The sequence below is a fragment of the Aegilops tauschii genome, chromosome 7 (genome assembly GCF_002575655.3).
Source record: "Aegilops tauschii subsp. strangulata cultivar AL8/78 chromosome 7, Aet v6.0, whole genome shotgun sequence".
Classification (NCBI taxonomy): domain Eukaryota; kingdom Viridiplantae; phylum Streptophyta; class Magnoliopsida; order Poales; family Poaceae; genus Aegilops; species Aegilops tauschii.
The window spans coordinates 553,864,068-553,883,465 of record NC_053041.3 but is presented as its reverse complement, the minus strand read 5'-3'; the positions used below and the strand labels follow the sequence as shown (position 1 = coordinate 553,883,465).

General features: G+C 46.8%; 3 protein-coding genes and 1 pseudogene across 7 annotated transcripts; 1 reads left to right on the top strand and 3 right to left on the bottom strand.

The window, feature by feature from the left end:
* Nucleotides 1-3,814: 3,814 nt before the first annotated feature.
* LOC141027377 (protein FAR1-RELATED SEQUENCE 5-like) lies at nucleotides 3,815-5,284 on the bottom strand (the record flags this gene model as incomplete). The annotated part of the gene is made up of 2 exons (XM_073504384.1): nucleotides 3,815-4,048; nucleotides 4,121-5,284. Coding segments are annotated over 2 exons (1,398 nt in total), but the record flags the coding sequence as incomplete, so codon positions are not given.
* A 200-nt stretch (nucleotides 5,285-5,484) lies between these two features.
* LOC109775749 (uncharacterized) lies at nucleotides 5,485-10,794 on the top strand. Of its 5 annotated transcripts, none has more exons than XR_012189658.1 (11): nucleotides 5,485-5,827; nucleotides 5,895-6,115; nucleotides 6,185-6,348; nucleotides 6,589-6,677; nucleotides 7,498-7,544; nucleotides 7,820-7,916; nucleotides 8,032-8,278; nucleotides 9,252-9,403; nucleotides 9,476-9,525; nucleotides 9,606-9,666; nucleotides 10,366-10,794. XR_012189658.1 is itself a non-coding variant. In XM_073505148.1 (11 exons), the coding sequence occupies exons 2-5, from the start codon at nucleotides 6,029-6,031 to the stop codon at nucleotides 7,515-7,517; spliced, it is 327 nt and encodes a 108-aa protein (XP_073361249.1). In that variant the 5' UTR covers nucleotides 5,485-5,827; nucleotides 5,895-6,028; the 3' UTR covers nucleotides 7,518-7,544; nucleotides 7,820-7,916; nucleotides 8,032-8,278; nucleotides 9,252-9,403; nucleotides 9,476-9,525; nucleotides 9,606-9,666; nucleotides 10,366-10,794. The 5 variants fall into 5 exon arrangements, 1 of the variants encoding a protein (XP_073361249.1); XM_073505148.1 differs by having other exon boundaries at nucleotides 5,895-6,099; nucleotides 6,606-6,677; XR_002235878.4 differs by having other exon boundaries at nucleotides 5,486-5,827; nucleotides 5,895-6,099.
* A 764-nt stretch (nucleotides 10,795-11,558) lies between these two features.
* LOC141027769 (protein FAR1-RELATED SEQUENCE 5-like) lies at nucleotides 11,559-12,925 on the bottom strand (annotated as a pseudogene).
* A 1,055-nt stretch (nucleotides 12,926-13,980) lies between these two features.
* Nucleotides 13,981-17,569, bottom strand: LOC109775771 (uncharacterized). The gene is made up of 4 exons (XM_020334470.4): nucleotides 17,300-17,569; nucleotides 16,734-17,047; nucleotides 15,723-15,943; nucleotides 13,981-14,774 (listed from the first exon to the last, which is right to left on the bottom strand). Exons 1-4 carry the CDS (start codon nucleotides 17,500-17,502, stop codon nucleotides 14,211-14,213), a joined length of 1,302 nt encoding a protein of 433 aa, XP_020190059.1. The 5' UTR covers nucleotides 17,503-17,569; the 3' UTR covers nucleotides 13,981-14,210.
* Nucleotides 17,570-19,398: the final 1,829 nt, after the last annotated feature.

Here is a 19,398-nt window from a genome sequence, read left to right as displayed (position 1 = left end):
GTAATCAGCTGTTCATGCACTCTTACAAAAGATATTTTAAAATAAATTACAGGAGTGAATTTATTAAACTGCTTGTTCATTTTTGAAACACAGTTAGCACTACACTGTATTTTTACTAACAGAGAACAGAGAACTCTGTTAGTGATAGTCTACAGTTAGCAGCTTCCAAACAGGAAAAAAAAACTCCTTTTCAAACTGAATCTGATATGAATATATGATTCATTTATTTCAGATATGCACCTAGGTCTTCACTAACAGAGAACTTGGAGCTTCTTGGCAAGTTTCAGAGAACTTGGAACTATGTACAAAGGGGGATAACCGGATAACTACGCAGGTTCTTGCGAGCCCCGCCGGTAATGGCCATGGTGAGGTAGACGGCGGCGTTCGGGCGAGCATGGAGGATATGGACGGCTGCGCTCGTCCGGCCGCGGGGGAGTTGGACGGCGGCGCTGGTGCGGCTACAATGGAGGTGGAAGGCGGCGCTGCGGCGTCCATGGAGATGATGGACGGCGGCGCTAGGCCGGCCATGGGGAAGGTGGGCGGCGGCATGGCGGCGTAATCCTACGAAGATGGGGACGAGGAAGAGGCGAGCGAGGAATTAAGTGGGTTATGCAGCGTCCGTGGGTCAGCCCACTTATCCCACTTCCTAGATCTTAGATTACGTGGGCGTCCACAAATACAAATTACATGGGCTTTTAAATGGGGGCCGCGGACGGCCCGTGTCCACTTGCAGCCTGACAAGGATGAAATGAGCTATGGGAATACGGCAAAGCCAAGATCCATGTGTGGCGACTCCTGGCTTGGCTGCCGGAGCGGAGCTTCAAAGAAGAAATATGAATGCAGGGATACAATGTGTCGTTTGTAACCGGGAAGAGACGACTCTTCACCGGTTCTGGAGGTGTCCGTTCGCCCAGGGTGGACGCGCCCGGCTCGCCGCGGTCGTGGACGAGCTTGAGCTGGCCGTTGTTGAGAATCTTGCCGCACCCGTCACCTCTTGGAGAGCTTCTGCGCCGGCCGCCTCGTCTTCGCTGGCTCCGCCCGCGCTCTCGTTGTCGTCGCCGGCGACAGCGGAAACGTCACGCCGCCCCGCCGGCTCCACCACCACGTCCACGCCGGCGTACCTTGCCTCCGCGTCCATGCCACCGTTCGCGCCTCCGCGTCAGCCTGTTGCGTTGTTTGATGTGCTCAGAGCATACCAAGCTCTGCGCTGAGCCACTAACGGTGCCATGCGCGCATAGCCATTCTCTGGTCAAGCTCATGATCTGCATGTGCATCGACTACACGAAGGCATTTTCACACTTCCAACCAGTTCGATCTTCAATTTGTAGACAAGAAAAACCGTTGAGAGTCGAGATGAGCAGAGACTCCGCACTGCCGTTCCCGCCGCCGGGGCAGGCCAGCTTCGGGATGGTGTGCGCGAAGCCGATGACGGCCTTGACCCGCATGCCGCCTGCGCTGGCGCGCGCGACGGCCGCGACCACGTCCGCTCGGACGCCGGGTACGCGACGGCCGCCAAGGGGCAATCCGCGCGGTCGCTCGACCAGGTGCCCGGCCGCGTCCACTCTGGCCGCAGGCTCCGCTGCATCGGGTCGCCTCGCCTCGCCGCTCCGCCGGGTCACCTTGCCGCTGCTCCGCATCCGGCATCGCGGCACCGGCCGGTCGCGGTAGTAGAGCACCGCGCGGAACCGGCGAAGGCTTGGTCGAGGCCAGCGCCGTCGCCGTCGCCGCCGCCAAGCCGAGGGGCCGCTTCGACCACGACCTGCAGCGGGTCAGCGGCGAGCTGTGGGGGCACTAGTCGTGGAGGAGAAGAACAAGCAGGCCATGGAGGGAGAGAGAGGGAATTGACGATTAGGGAGAGAGAGGGGGATTAACAGGAGACACACGTCTTCAAAGAGCCACCCACGTGCGCCTCGAAGCATCGCTCGGGCCTGGCTCTTGGGAAACTGCCGATTCGGCCGTTCCCAACGGGCCAGTTCCAGGGGTGCTTTAAGAACCGTGCTATGCGGGCTGAACAGTGTATGCGGAGAACCAAACAATCGAGGTCCGAAAAGATGCTACACCGCGTGGACCTGATTGGCCTCGATGCAACTAAACTCGCCCCAAGCAATGCTGGAATCTGATGCTCGAAACTCGTGGTACTGGCTGCGATTTTATTCCTCCTAAACACATTGATTCCCAGGCCAATTTGAGTCTCTGGCTGCTTGATTGGTTTGGTAGACAGGGGGAGAAGTCTGTCGTGATTATAACTTTATAGTATGTGGCTAGCAAGGAATGCTTGTAGGGATGGAAAGCAAATTGAAAATGCCGATGAATGGGTGGCAGCCCATACACCGAAGGACGGAAATGCTGCTACTTCAGTCACCATGGTTTGGAGTCCACCGGACCGGAAAGTTGATTGGCTCAAAGTGAACGTTGACGGAGCAGTGAAGAAGGATGGAGCTTGGGCTGGTGGAGGAGTGGTTATTTGTGACCATCATGGCATTTTCCATGCTGGGCCTGTCACTTTTTCCCTAATGTCAGGATTCCCGAACACGACTTGTTGGCTTGGTCACTTTTTCCCTAATGTCAGGATTCCCGAACACGACTTGTTGGCTTGGTCACTTTTTCCCTAATGTCAGGATTCCCGAACACGACTTGTTGGCTTGGTCACTTTTTCCCTAATGTCAGGATTCCCGAACATGCAGACCTGTTGGCTTGCAGGCGGGTGTTCAACTTGCGATGAAAATTGGGGACTGAGATACAGTGCCTCCCTCAGGCAAGGCATGCATTGCCTTGAGGCTCCGAATCCACCCTCCATCTGCATTCGACGGTCAGAATCAGTCAACACGGAAACAACCTGGTCGTCGACTCGTCCCCGTCCTCCTCCTCAATTATCAGCTCCGCGGGAAACGGAGGCTTCGCGGGCGGGAACTCGGCTCCGACGCAGAGCTCTGCCGCTGTCGCCGTCATGGGGAAGGGAGCCATGGGAGCTCCGGCGGCGGCCACCGGATAAACGACGCCGGCAATCCCCTCCGCCCCCACGCCTTCACCTCCCCGCCCCGCTCCGCTCCGACGAGGTCCTCGTCCCCATTGCGACGGCGCCCCACCTCAGCTCCGACGACCACCTTAACGGAAAAGCGAGGGAGCTCCTCAGCACGCTGCGGGAAAGGGGGATGAGGCGCTCCGGCTGCTCCCCCAGGGGACTCGTCCTCCAGGTTGAACTCCGGCGGCGTCCACGGGAGGAATCGGCCTCGACGGCCGCCCACCTTCGGCTGCTTCGTCCGCCTCCCATCCGTCGGCTGCCTCTGCCCGTTCTCACGACCCTTCCGACGCCCTTTATGCTACCTCTGACCATGACGGGTGTCCTGGAGCTGGCAGCCGGCAGACGGAGACCAAATTCAGTTAACTACACACAACTATAGACAGCTACGTAATTCAGTTAACTGAAGACAAATCAAATTCATTTAACTACAGACAGAGAACAAATTCAGTGTAGCAAGCCTGCAGCAGAAAAGTGTTTGATACAAAGACTTTAGTACTGGAAAAGGAACTGAAAAAGGAAGAGTTGAACATGAGGCATACATTATACAATGAATTAAAAAGTAAACTCAAAATGAATTCAACAATATACAGACTTTGTAGTATTTGCAACTCAAATTCGGCACCAACAAAATCTGTTCTTACATAATTCTTCAAGTAGATAAATTAGGCCAGTCTACTTGTACACTTAGGCCACGAAAGACTATAGTCAGCCCAAAATCCAAAATACTATAGTCATCTTTGTCCAAAATACTAGTCAAAATGTCCTAAATACTATCTAACAAGCTTGTACACGTTAGAACAGATTTTCATCATAAACACCGTCAAGGGGAGTCATCAAGAGCTGCGTGTAACTGACAACCGTGTTGCTCTCTTGAAGCTCCACATTTGCTCTTTTATCGCCATCATCCTTCTCCACTCTCACTTGAGGCTGTCCACCATCATCCTTCTCCACTCTCACTTGAGGCTGTCCACCATCATCCTTCTCCACTCTCACTTGAGGCTGTCCACCATCATTTTTCTTTTGCTGCTGCCATGAAAGTTTCAGTATTTAGTTTAGCAACGAGTGGCAACAACATATCATGTATAGTTTGGAACATACCTTTGCTCCCTCTTTTTTTGACAAGGCAACTTTAGTTGGCTTGCGCTTCCCCTTGAGTAACTTATCAAGCCAGCCTTTCTTTCTCCTCAAATTTTTTGATGCAACCTCTTTTTTCTTGAGCTTTGCGGCACTAAGAAACTCACTAGTTAGTTGCACATTTGGGTCAACATTTTCTTGGTCATCACATGGCTTTTTCGTAGCATTCATAGTTGCATCAAGTTTCTCATCTAGTTGTGGACCAACGCAATCAAGTGCATTTTCTAATATCAAACGACACTCTAGAGAGTTGGTTACTTTATGTGCCATAGTGTGAAACTTGTGAGACACACCCTTGTACCAAAGTTGGGCTTCAAACTTTAGATTCTCTACCACATTCCTTCCTTGTCTATCTTGTATGCTTCCATTGCGTGCTTCTCTAGTCCATCTCTTTAATACATAATGTGTTGGTAATGTCTTTATATTCATCAAGTCAAGAACTTTGAGACCATGTCCACACAATATTCCTGTCCTATTGAACATTCCACAACTACATGAAGCGGTTTTGGTCAAAGGATCACCAATCACTATGCGCTCCTCCTCAAAATGTAAATCACCATGCAAACTCCCAATAGCAACCCCAACTTTGTTATTTCCATCCAAGACTCTAGTGCATGCAGCCATGGATCTCTCATATTCACCTTGAAAAGATTCAAAGATAATTGGAGTGTATTCGTTGCTTGCTAGCACCAACATAGGTGTGTGCATCTTGATTCTTGGCAACTTCTTCCTTTGTTCAAATTCAGATTGCAATTCCTTTGTTCCTTTTACCTCCACTGTCCTCTCAAAATGCATCAAGAACCGAACAATATGAAAATCTGATTTCAAATGGTTTTTCAATAAATTGTTGATGCTCTCACTAAGTTGTGTACTTCTCACTCCCAAACTGAACACATCTCTCATATAACATTCAGCCATCTTTTCTTTCAACTTGTAGATACTATCTAACCAAGTTTGCTTGTGCACTTTATTTCTCATATCGTCAAATGCTTCTTGAAATTCTACTTTGTCCTCATAGCCATACATGCATTCACTAAAATCTGTGATAATATGAGACTCTTCCTCTTCTTCTTCATCTTCATATTCACCGTCCTCTCCATCTTTCTCTTTCCCTCCTTCATTTTTTCTTCACCCTTCAATGGACATAAATGCTTAACAGCATTCTGCATTGAACATATAAAGCCTCCTAGACTGGTAGGCAAAACCGCGCCCTCCACGTCGCCTTTAAATCGCTCGTGCCACCGCCTGTAGATTTCATGCCCCGCCGAGGGCATTATCGTATTTTCACGTGCAGGTGTATAAAAGTCAGCCGCTCCGCCTGTAGAAACCTAGCCCCCAAACCTTCCTCCCCCGCACCCGCAACCGCCTCCCCTCCCTCCCTCCTATCTCTCCTCCCTCCCTCCTCGTCCACGCGCGCTCGCCTCCGGCCACCTCCGCCGCGAGCCCTCCTCTATCTCCCTCTCCTCCCTCCACTCTTCTCTTCCCCGCCTCCTCCTGCTGTCGCCGCCTCCCATCCCCTCGGCGACGCGCCGCCTGACCCGCACAGTCCAAGCTTCGACGACGGCGCGCGATGATAGAGGAGGAGCGAAGGAGAGGTATGGTGGGGGATCTGCTCATGAGTTGGAGGTGCTCAAGTTGGGGTAGCAGAGGACGGCTCGCCGGCAAGCTCAGGTTGGAAGTGGTGAGATCCATCTCCTCTCTTCCTCGCCAAACCCTCACCCTTGTCTCTGTCTCCCAGCCCTCTCCGCCTGGTCCGGGGACGCCCGTTGGCGAGCTTCGACCACCCACATCGGGGCAGAGGGAGCCGCGCGCGTGGCCAACAAGTGGACCGACGGGAGAGACGCCGCGCCGCGTGCTCGACGGGGAGGAGAGATGAAGGGGGCGCGTGTGGGCGGCTGGCCGAAGGGGAACCATCGCGTCTCTGCCGCATCTACGAACCGCAGGTTAGTTTTGGCACAGGTGAGCTTTTTCTTCATCGTTTACTCATCTTTGCATTGTAACCTGAGCTCATCCCTTGATTCGTGGCAGATCAGGGCAGGCATGTCTTCATGGTGCTTGCGGAGGAGTAGGGCCGCTGAGGAAAAGTGGTGGTTGGGGAGGAGGACGCCCTTGTCCTTGCCCTTGTCCTTCCCCTGTGCTGCTCTGTGCATGGTTGTTGAAGGCGAGGACGACCTGTGACTCCTCGTGGCAAGGTAATTTCCTCCACCCCTCTCTTCCTCTCATGCCCTGTTGCCGCTCCTCAACTATGTTTTCCTCTCCAGATTTTTGGAAGTACCTGATTGGTTGGGTGCTTTGAATATATATCATTTTCTGTGATTAGTATTAGCAGCTTCATTAGGGGCAGTCTATTTTAACTCCACTTTCTAAACTGAACTGAATAAATCCATTTGAGTTCGTCTATTTCTGAATTTATTGTAATGTCATGCCTTCAGTTTGTGTTGCACATTAGGAAGAAGAGACCTGGGCAGCGTGCTTTACATGGGCGGCGTCACCTCGACCAGATTAACGATTCAAGCCCAAGGTGAAAGTACTGCCCTCTCTTTTATTTCTCAATTGTGTGAGATCTGATTTGGTTCAGATTTTGTGTGGAGAAGCACATCGGGGGGGAAATTAGAGATGCTTCTTTCTCCATGGGATATTTCAAAAACAGAATGTGTGATATCTGATTTTGTTCAGAATTTGTGTGGAGCTTGAAGTACATGAACAAGAAATTAGAGGTGCTTCTTTCTCCGTGTGATCTGATTTTGTTTGCTTGCTTGAAAATCCCAAGGAGACTTTTGCTTTCATTCTATTACACTACAATTTTATAAACCATATAAATGAATTACTTGAGGAATGTGAGCCCTCTTATCAGATTATATCCTTTGGAGCTAACTCATGTTGCTTTAGGGAAAATTAGAGATGCTTCTTTCTCCATGGGATATTTCAAAAACAGAATGTGTGAGATCTGATTTTGTTCAGAATTTGTGTGGAGTTTGAAGTACATGAACAAGAAATTAGAGGTGTTTCTTTCTCCGTGTGATCTGATTTTGTTTGCTTGCTTGAAAATCCCAAGGAGACTTTTGCTTTCATTCTATTACACTACAATTTTATAAACCATATACATGAATTACTTGAGGAATGTGAGACCTCTTATCAGATTATATCCTTTGGAGCTAACTCATGTTGCTTTATTTTACTTGTTGGCTTGCATTTCAAAACAGTATGTTTTTCTTATATACTTATATTTACCAGTTGGACTGTAAGGCAATAGAGGACGTTCTCTGAACCTTTATGCAAATAATTACTCATCCAAAAATGGCGATCTTATATACTTATATTTGTATGTTCTCTTTATGCAGAACACGTGAGAAATCATTGATGCGCATGACTGACAGCTTTCGCACAAGTAAGTAAAATTGGCATGTGCTTTTCTCTACTTTCTAAAATTATCCATATATCACAGGGCAATGATAGTTAGTTTTAGGAGGGATTAGTGGTTCGTCGCAATTTTTCTAACTTCTATTGTCCTCCAAATGATATAGAACGCAGTCCAGTTCCATCCTCTAATTTCTTGTGATCTTTACTCTTCCGTTGATCTGTTGGGTTTGGTGTACATCTCCAGCCCTTGCCTCTCATGGCTTGTATTGCTTTTATTTACCTTCATGTTCACGTTCTGGTTAGGGGAGAAGTGCAAACGCTGGAGCACATGGATGTGTAGCAGGACTAAGTTCTGATTGGACCAAGGCAAAGGAAGCATACGACCGGAAATTTCTCTCAGGTCAAATTATCTACAAGATTAGTTCTTTTGGATGGGGAGAAATCACCATGTCCTGGTTAATATAACTGACATAGCTTGTGTTTTTACTGCTGAACCCTGTTTATGTTTGTTCTAGGTCACAAGGAAGCCGGGGGAGGAGGAGACCTCGTCGCGAGGGAGCTGCGGGAGGAGGAGCTCAACCCAAGAGGAGAGGATGCCAGCCAGGGAGTCGTCTTGGCTCGACGCGGTCCTTCGCGTCTTGAACCTAACGCCGTAGGCGGCTCGTGCAGTTGCGCAGCAGACGGCGGCCGAAGCTGGTCATGACCTCGCATCCTGGGTGCGTGCTCGATTAGCTCGTGTCTTCACGGCCTTCAGGTGCGCAGGTGAGTCCCCAACCATCTCTCTCTCTCTCGTTTTGCCTCTGAGGTTGCAAATGCAAGCACCTGTTTGCAAACGTGAGCACTAGCTGTTTGTAAAAGTGCTGAAGGAGAGCTGCTCAGAGGAGGGCAGTATGTGTGTTCGAGAGAGAGGGATGGAAAAGAGGGTGACTGGAATAAGTGGAGAAGAAAGTTATTAGTTGATTCCTATCAAACAAAAGTAAATACCAGCCATGTTACTTTTAGTGTGTTTGTTAGTTCCATTTGCATATAATTAGAGTAAACTGCACTGATCCACATACTTTCTCCAGCTCCCTTGAAAGCTAATTTATTTGGCCCCCCATTTTACTGTCAATTTGTAGTATGCTTTCTTATGCTTGAGTGGTCAATAGATTTTAGGTTTGAGCAGCTAATTGGCAAATTTAAAAGTACAAGGGACAAGATAAATTGTGATCTTGCAATGTCTACTCCTCTATTGATGTGGCTCTTGATTTCTGAAGCTCCCAGGATTTAATAAGCCGCAGGAGGACGAGCTCAACCCGGACGAGGTCGTTGTGGTCCTAGGTTCAGTCAGGCTCTCTCCCCTCTCTACATCTCTCTCTCTCTCTCTCTCTCTCTCTCTCTCCTTCTACATCTCTCCCTCTCTCCATTAGAGGGCAGCTGCTGACCCCGAGGTGCAACCGGCCATGGCAAGGCAGGAGATGTCGAGAGGAATTTTCCTCCAGGATATTGCAGACACCACGTGTCATTGCCCGTTACAAATCTGCCTAGGAGTACATGGGAAAATGTTTACATTTAAGCAACCTCAGTTGCGGATTTTTTATATTTGTTCACTCGCTCAAGAGGCCATTAGTCTGTACCAGCGATGGAGACAGCTTCCCTTTTCACTACTGTATTTTTCCCCCATTTCTATATTGTCTCGAATCATGCTATGAGTTTGGAAAATTGTATCACTGCAATGCCTTCTTCGTATCTGTAGAATTGGAGAAAAAACCATACATGTTATTGATGCATTAGTAAGAAGGCTCGCCGTCTGGGAGATGGCGAGCGCCAGTGAGCACTGCGCACGGTGTAGCAAGCTGGACAAGATCACAAGAGCGTGAGCGACAGTCAAGACATGAGCTATCCAGTGTAGGTTCAGACAATTCATTCATTCATTGCAGGTTCGGCATGTCTCATTATGTCTTTTTGCTTCATATTCAGGGTCAAACTGGGCTATATTTCTTTCATTGAGGCGAGGGTGATTCCAGCAGGTGAGGTGCATTTTAGACATCCGGATGATGTCTTGCTATGTCCAGGTGGTACCATGTCTGAATTAAGATTTCCCTTGCAGATTTTGCTTGGCATACTTGCCTTTTTTCTTGAAGTTGGGCGTCAGTCGTCTCTGCGGCAAGGTAAGCTTATCCCATTTACTTTGTTCAACCCAGAGTCAAGATTCATATCCCCTTCACTGTCATTTCATTTGTGAGCATTTATTCCATTGATCTATGCCGTCGGCACCCTGACGATTTAGCCTTTTCTGCTGATCACAATTGCTTGCATCTGCCATCTCATTGAGGAAATGCCCCTGCTCCTCTTAATTAAAATTAATGTGAAATATGTTTCTACCAAAATTAATGTGAAATATGTTTCTACCAAAATTAATGTGAAGCACTATTGAGACAATGAATTTCAACTATGTTATGAGCCAAACCATATTAAGTATGTGCATCCTTGCTGGAATGCTTTCTGTTCATGAGCTGGTCTCCCAACACGTATTGTCGCTGGAATGCTTTCTGTTCATGAGCTGTTCATGAGCTGGTCTTCCAACATGAAGCAAGGAATTGAGACGGCCATCCACTTCATATTGTTAACTGGATGGTGTCGCACTATGCTTTATGAAAGCAACCTAAATAAATTGTTGTAAATAACCCTAAGGATTTTCTTTACCTTGAACTATCTTTAAACCTTTCTTCTTGCTTCACTTGATACTTTTGGACTTCATGCTGCCATTGACCAGAATGTAAACCGTTATATTTCTGAATGTGCTATGTATGAGATCTCTGATGCTACTAATTATTGGCCTGCTTCGGGTCATCTATTTCCTTGTGCAGCAAGGATTCTGGATCGGGCGCAGGTCGTCGACATAAGAGAGCCTGGTTGGTGTGGTCTTCATGCTTGGTGTGGAGAAGCAGGGGAGGATGAGTAGGACGGGCATGGGGAAGGAGCAGCCAGGCCGGAGCTCCGGTGTTGCTCACGTCATGGTTGAATGGAGCCGGCCATCACTATGGGCTGCTGCTCGCCGGTCGTTGTTCCCCAATCTCAGTTGCTCATCTTTGGCTTCACCATCTTCCTCCCCTGGTCATGCATCTACTTTAGATCATATAATTATGCTATATCATATATGTTGTTTAGTTCAGACTTGTGCATGTGCATGCATTGGCATTGATTTAGACAGAGATATTGCATGATTTGTACATAAAAGGAGTACGGATGATCTAAGAATAAATGTTCGAATAAAGTTAGTAGTGAGATTTAGGTAAGAGGTTACCTGGACTGTTCTGTTTTATGTAGATTCTAAGCTGCAAAATCATACATGGTCCTGTTAGTAGTTTGTTTGAGTTGTGAGTTCACGCATTTTCCCTTGGAATGTTTGTATGTGTGATCACTTGCTTTTAGGTTCCCAGCGGTATATCATGAGAAGTTTTTTACTTTGCACCGGGTGATCAACTACATATTTAGACGAATACACTATTCAGGACCAGGAACATTAAGATTTCTAATGTTGTTTTCCTCTTTCAAGATTGCAGTTTTCATAAGCCTTAGATAGCTAAGGTACATAGTTTTCATTTAACAATGTTTTTACTGTTCTCTCATCTCCTATATGGTGTCTAAGAAATACTAATGTAGACAATTGAAAATTTTAAAATACCTTCTGGCCAATTATGTGGGGAAGGTGCAGCAAGCCGGCCCTCGTGTCGCAGTAGAGTGGAGCCGGCAATTTTATGATTGGTCTCTAAATATTTCAACTTGCACAGTTTGAATTAGTTTTACATGCTAAAGTATATAGTTTGAACATAGGTATTCCTTAATTTTTCATATAAAAGGTTTAGAATTATTATCCTTGGTGCTTGCTAAAACTCTTAAGTTACTAACAAATGCAAAGGTTTCTGTTACAAAAGGTTTAGAATCATTACCCTTGATGCTTGAATTTGGACCATGCACCTTACTTGGGTAACATAGAGCCAAATGGCACGTTGTCCAAATACATGTTCAAAACACTTCGGGTTTGACATGGTCTCTATCCTTGATCAAACATAAAGTTACTAAAAAAGGCAAATATTTCTCAACACGAACATGGTTTCAAATGGGTCTCTGCGCCATTTGGCGCACCGGGTCATCTAGTTATATGAAAGGTGCACAATCCATGATATGATTCCGTGAAGACATTATCTATAGCTTTTCCCATGGCCGCATCTTGATCCGTATAAATAGTTCTAGGTGGCTCCCATTATGTGCAGCTAGAAAAGTCTCAAAAAGCCATTTAAATGACTCAAATGTTTCATCAAATAGCAATGCCGCGCCAAAAATGGTGGTTTCTCTGAACTGATTGAGCCCAAGAAAAACACCAAATGGCCTATATTCTTTGTTTGTGCCAAAAGTTGTATCAAATGTGACAACGTAACCAAAGTGTGCATAGCCAAGAAGCATTTTAGCATCAGCCCAAAATATGTTGGCTATATCTTCCTCACAATCCAGCTGCAAAGCATATTGGAAAGATGGGTTCTCGATCATTTTGTCATGAAAATACTTCAACATACTACCAGCCTGACCGTAAGCCAACTCTCTTTGTCACTTGGTTCGCAAATAATTCTTTTGATCACGACAAGTGTAGCCCAGGTTAAATGGTCCACCAACTTGGCGACAAGCAAACTCATGTGCAGCTTGGGCATTATTCCTGAATCCTCGGCAGCTTCTATTTCAAAAGCTTGTAGTTCGGAAATCTTCCTTTGTGATGCCATCAAATGACATGTTTGTGGCAATTGAAGGCAATGATTGTGTTCCAACACAATATCTGTGACTTCGTAATTTCTTTGCACTCGGTCCAATGATATAATCATGCGAGCTTTGCAATTTGTCCTTGTTTCAGCTCGAACACGTTTTGGCTCATGATCCATTGTTATCCCTTTCTTTCGTATACCCTCATTTGAGCAAACAAATGTGCATGAAGTCACTTGACCATCCATCTTACTTACATGCTTGTTTCTCTTCCTCACATCAAACCCAACACGGCCACCATATGCAACCCAAAACACCCAAGCTTCATCTGCATTTCTAAACCTCATACCAACTTGAGGTATTCCCTTGTCAATTTCGCCCATTGCACAACAATTGCAAATGCACAACACTCAAATCTTGTCAAATTGCACAACACATCACCCCAATCAGTAATAATTCTGTCAAATAGGAAAGTACACATCAGTGCATCACTCATTTGCACAGAACACATCACAAAATTCAGCTATTGCAAAGAAAGCTACCTGCTGGAGTCGGCCTGGAGCTTGATGGCCACTGCTACAGGACCAAATCTGCCACCATGTCAGCGGCTACCAGCAGCACAGGCGGAGGGGGCACAACGGCTAGACGGAGTGGATTCTAGGAGGGGTCGGGGGGAGCGGAGGGAGTTGGCGCATGGAGCGATCGGAGCCCGTCGGAGGTGGCGAGGCGGAGGAGCCCGGAGTGGCGACGGAGGAAGCTGCCGATGGCGTTGTCTTCGGTGGCCGCCGCCGGAGCTCGGTCCACTCCCTTTCCCACGGCGGCGGCGGCGGCGGCGGCGGGAGAGCGGTGCCCGGTACCCAGCTCGCGCAAAATTTCCTCTGCTGGGAGAGCCCGCGAAGCTGTCCCGCGCAATTTCCCCTGCTCCCCCAAACAGAGCTCGCGAAGCTGTCTCTCTGTCAGTCTATCTGCGTGTGTGTGTCGTTTGGCTGTGAAACGGAGCTAGCCGTCCATTTGGACGATGGATACAGGGGGGCGAGGCATGCCGTGACTTAGCTCTGGCGAGGCACTGGATCTCAGTCCGAAAATTGGTGCAGAGAAGATATGTCTGGAGACTGACAATCTGGGAGTGGCACAAGCTCTTCAATTCAATGATCGTGACAGGTCGCATTTTGGCCCTCTTATTGAGGAGATTAAGGAGCTGCTTAAAGGTGTTGACGAACATCTGGTGATCTGGTCTAGAAGATTGACCAACAAGGCGTCTCACAATGTAGCCAGGGAAGGCTGCATGAAGAAGCTCTGTAAAACCTGGTTTAATTTACTCTAGCTTGTATTAGTGATGTTATCTGACCCTCAAAACATCTTCACAAAAATATTTAAAATTTTGATTATTTGACTTTCAAAAGAAGCGTTAAACACTATACCTGAATATCTTTCTGGTTCCGCACCTTCTTGTTCGATCGTAGGTCTAGAAAAAACGCCTCACAAAACGTGAGCACTATTTTTGTTTCGAAAATAAATAAAATAAAATAAAAGTAAGCACTAAACACAAATTCCTTTTCAGTAAAGCAACTGTGAGTTAAAAGACGAAAAAAAAAGTATCAGTACGTCCGACAGGAAGGAGATCCGATTAATTTCCTCGCGAACTGAACGGATTAGGATTCAGACTAGGATTAGAGCTGGACTAGGCAGCAGTGGCCCAGGTGCATCCTAGCCCTAGTTCACCAAGCGGATACGGGAAACAGTGTAGCCAATAGGCTGCATCCAAACGCACCCTTACAGTCACAGATAGAAGAAACAGTGTACGCCAAGTGGCTAGGATTGTCAGGAGATACTAGAAACATGTAAAGATACCAGAAACAGTTCAACAGTGTCCACGACTCACTCTAGACTGTTGACCAGGTCTTGGCCCATTCCTCAGACACAACTTTTCGATTAACTTTATTCAAGGCCTGTAATAAGCCTACTGGGAGGAAAGCAGAGTCGACCAAGTCACCTTCACTGACATCAACCCGAATTCAGTCTTTATCTCGTGAGTTTCAAGTCCATGTGTGTCCGCCTTGAAGGAACAACAGTGCTCCGCTGAACCGAAAGGCCCCGAGGCCACCTTGAACTTCAAATCCAGAGTGGAACCATCCGCTACAGCAACCACAGACCTCTTTAAGAGGTGTGACTCGCCAATTGCACCATCGAACAGCCGGATTTCTTCGTTATAACCACCGATAAAACAACTGAAGCACAGCTCAAAACTGCTCTGCACTTCTGACACGACAACTTCTACATTCGCCATGACTGCCTTATCAATACGTGCTAGGGTTATGTCAACTGCGCCACAGTCACCATAGATGCGGTTTGTGAATGCTTGATTCCATACTCCCCACAGGTCGTCTATGCCTGATACACCATCAATCAGCTGGTGATCATCCCTTTCTGCTTTGCCTGCCTTGATCCTAATGTCAAATTCCACTAGAACAGCGCAATACATATCTATGCCTCGCTTAGGGCCAGCCATGTTGATGAGAGAACCCTACAAAATGTTACCTTTTAGTAGCTCTTCACATGGAAGTAAGAAACATCTAAAAATATGAATATTCTCTTAAGCTGTTTTACTCGCCACACCATTTACTTCAGCGATAGTTTACAATTGATGACCAAAATCTTTGCCACGTATCAAACTGATTGGTTACATGGTGCACAACAGTGCTCTTGGTGGGGAGGGGGATGGCCCTTGTATTTATTTGGTATTGTTCAGATACCAATTTTTTTTACATAAGCCTATCGAGATGACAAGAGAAAATAAAATGACTTGTAGTGATGCGATTATTCATGCTGGTGTGTTAAGTAGCAACCAAGAGCCCGAACTATTTTGTTTGATTTTGTTTCAAATACATGATACTGACTCAGTTCCATAATTTATAAGTTTCCCATAGTAAATCACCTGTCCACAAAAAACTTGGTATAGTAGTGGCTTATACAATCCAAACAACTATTTTGCTACTTTTGGACAGATAAGTCACATGGACACATCTTTAATGATGCAAAAGAGACTAAGACCCTGTTCGGAATTCCACCGGCTCCGCGAAATCCCGGGAGCCGCGGAGCCAGGAAATAGGTGCTCCGTGCGTTTTTGAACTGTAACTCCACCAGCTCCGGGAGTGGAGTTGCGGAGTGGAGGTACTCCGAACAGGGCCTAAGTGCTTGTTGTTCTAGGCATGCGCTAGGATTGGTCTTACAACGTGAAGTAAATAAATTTGACATAAATCAGGTATTTGATCCCCCTATTCCATTCCGTATAAATCATTCCCCGGAGGGTTTTGCCCATGCTGCAACATCCACTTAATGTGAGAACTTCCCCAGTGGGTGATTTATACCATATGGAATACTTCAAGGGGCCAAAAACCTGATTTTATTTATACTTGAGGGGGTTAAGTAGACGTGTTGCTTGAAATAATTGCAGGTAAGTATGGGTTGGCACCTGTTTCACGATGACATGATCATCCCTGCTTATATTGACAACATAATTAAGCAATGTATCCAGACAATCCCGCACTGCTATGTATCCATACAACTCTACTGGGCCAACATCCACAGTAAGTTCAACCAACTTTAATGAGAAAATTTGTAAGACGCGACTAGGTTTATGCCGCTTGCATTTTCCGTTGCGGAAGACGCAATCTTTGGGATCTGCCAACCGAGCTTCATAAAATAAACAAGTTAAATTGTAATGGAGATCAATATAGGAAACAAATAGTCATCATATGAAAAGTAAGCATGTCACTTGAGGATTCCATGGCCCTAATGGATGTTTTCCTTTTCATCTAAGTGGAAATTATTGGTGTTCTTTTTACTAGGAATTATAATCCCTCAAAAGTTTTTGTTTTAGGAAACTCAAAGAAAAAGCGGGTAACATTTCATCACGTCAGTAAGTAAAGGTCCCTTTTACTCTGCCAGATTATTTCACAACCCCCTAAACTATTTATTGGTTACGTTTACCCAAAGATTTACTAAAACAGGTCAATTCAACCCTTAATGAAAATATTATTTTGTTTCATTTCTAGAAGTCCTCTTGTAAGATGGTTTTTTATTCTTTGCAATCAAAGGTAACATCATACCCATACCCATAATAATAATAATATATTCCTAATTTTCTATCTTGTATAGTTGGGAGCAACTAAACATATTTTAGCACTCATGATAGAAAAATACGTGCTAAAAAACTGACTGAACATATTTTTATAGGGTAGGGCATGGTGACATCAAACAAGATAAAAATCATTATGCAGTGAATTGAACACAATCCTCTTTTGAAAAACGTAACAAATGTAACCCCAGAATGCAATGCGTTGACATTTAACTATCAAAAGTAATAAATAAAGTAAAGAAAATTAGCCACAAGATGTCAACACAGAACACATCAATTGACCCTATTGCTTGGAAAAGGTGCTCATAACAAATTGAAATAGGTAACGAGATATTGATCACTTACTCTCACTACGGTCATCAACAGCATAGTTCTTTTTCCACGCATGAGTGCTTCTGTGTATAGAACCATCACGGTGTGTGCTTTCTGGAAGCAATTCCATGGGGAATACTTCGTCACCGCTTGCTATCAATGCGCTCTTTGTATCCTTGCTATCAATACTCCTTCCTTTTTCATCTATAACTTCCAAGGTTGTGCCACTCGTCTCTACATTTTTCGTGCCTTGGCTGATGACAGAGTGATCGTTGGCAGAAGAGATGAGCAATCGCTTGTCTTCGAGTCCACTGTTGCTGGACATGCTCCGAGATCTAGGAGGAAATCTATCACCAAATAGAAGAAAGAGCAAATTTGAGCACCCGACACATTTTTTAATTATTTTTCGGTTCCCCCCTTTCCCCTGGGATTAACTATAAGACCCTCACCCCCTGCCTTATTTTACCAAAATCAACACATGAAGAGTAATTAAAAACCCACAGTTGGTCAGAATCCAGATCCAAAGGTCAGAATCCAGATCCAAAACTATAGCAACTAACTAAAGGCGCAAACTTTGGCATCGGATGATCAAAACATACCGGGAAACACGACGGACAAGTAGATCGGGAGCCATGAGAGGGAAAACTCGTGGTGCAAGCGGTGGTGGCGACCAGCAAGGCGGCGCAGAGGCCGTGAAAGAGAGGAGAGGTCGCGAGGTGGAGGAGAGGCGGAGCATTGGGTCATGAAAGGTGGCGACGCCAGGTCGTCGGAGGAGGCGAAAAATCTGGCAGAGGATCGGCATCTCAGCGCGCGGCGGCGGGAGAGATGGGGTGTGCCGGCGTTGAGAATGGGGAGAAGAAGTTTTGGGTGGGGGGTGGGGGGGGGGATGATAGCTGAACACACGGCGCCGGCGTTCTTTTCTTCTCTGACGATTGCTTTCTCTCTTTATTTATAATGGAAAAACGATTGGAATGGATTTCAATATGGCAATGAGTACCCGCTACCCGTAAACCCGGTGGGTAAAAAGATTTTCAAAAAAAAACCCGGTGGGTAAAAACCCTAATTAGGGTATGGGTATGGAAAATTAAAATACTCATAGGTTTTTAAATGGAAAAGTTTGTACCCGGGTACGGGTACGGGAAGGCAATACCCATACCCGCGAACCCGTAAACCTGTATACTACTACACAATGTCAGGTAGGTCCTATGTGTCATTGACTAGATTCAGAAAAAAAACCTAAGTTATCAGGTGCTAAGTACAACTAGTCAAGTAGATTTGTTCTTGTCTGCCTCCTCGCGCCTCCAGCCACCTTCAAAAGGAAAAATGCCTGGGTGCCATGACGACTACAAGGTGGGACATGGTCGTAGCCGGGTCTTCCCTATGAAACGTCCAGCTACTCCTACGAGGAACGCATGTGCTCTGCCAATGACAAGGGCGGAGCATGACAAGCGTCCAATTTGGTGAATAATTTTGCACCCCACACTTAACCTTTTTTTAATTTCTATGATGCATGAATGTGTTGATGATTGGTCTATTGACGAATGTGTACGATGAATGGACTATTTGAATGTTTTGATGATTGTTTAGTCAACTTTGAACATGCTGAAATATAAATACTGAGATGGGTATTTTTATCCGCCGGCATTACCCATACCCAATCGGGTACGGGTATGGGAACAATTTGAAACCCGAGGTGCGGGTACGTGTATGGGTTTGGGCAGAAAATATTGGGACGGGTGCGGGTTTAGGCACGCATTACCCATACCCATACCCTACGGGTGCCATGTTGAGAATGGATCGAATCGACGCATCGGCGCTCAGTGCTAGGCGCCGCCAGCGCGCCGTCCTAATTTTTGGCCGGCCGGCCCAAAGTCGTTCGATCTACACACACAGCCGTTAGATCTTTCCCCGTCCTCAACCTCCGGCACGGGGGAAGGGAGAGGAAGGAGACCGCCGCCCCCGCAAGCGTCGACCGCCTCCTCGTCTTCCTTTACCGCCGATCGCCGCCTTGCCACTACTTGCCGCCTATGTCTTGCCGACTCCACGCATGTAACTTTGTGCGGTGGCCGTTCCAGTGGCGACGGAGGCAGCTCGCCGGCGAGCTCCATGGTTGCAGCACCCCCGATGCGTCGTCGTCGCCCCCTCGCCATCGAAACTCGTTGCATGGGGTTGCGTGAAGAGTCGATGTTGTTCATCGGTGTAGCAGAAAAAACGCCGGTCATAGCAAAAAACGATGGTTGCAGCAATTCGTTGTCATCGCCGTCGCGAGTCGCGACTCCGCCATGATGGATGTAGCAAATCCAACGACAGTTGCTGTAATTCATCTCGCCGCAATCACCGGTCGCAACTCCGCCATGATGGATGTAGCAAAATCCCTCGCCGGTAGTAGCAAAGTCCGAGGACGGTTGCAACAAAAAAAGCCACCGCCGTAGCAGGTCGTAGCTCCGCCGTGATGGATGCAGCAAATCCGCCGCCGGTAGTAGCAAAAAAACTCGGCCCTTTCTAGCAAAGTTATTGTCGTAGGTTGCCTCATTTATTTTGCTTCTCCATCGTCGTCGTTGATTTGGGGGTTGCAACTTTTTTGCACCACGGTTCCAGCACCTTCAACAGGGGGTGCAACTTTTCTGCATTCCTCACCGGCTGGTAGAGCAGAGTTGCAATATCTCACGGGCCACGATTCCAGCTTTTCCCACGAATG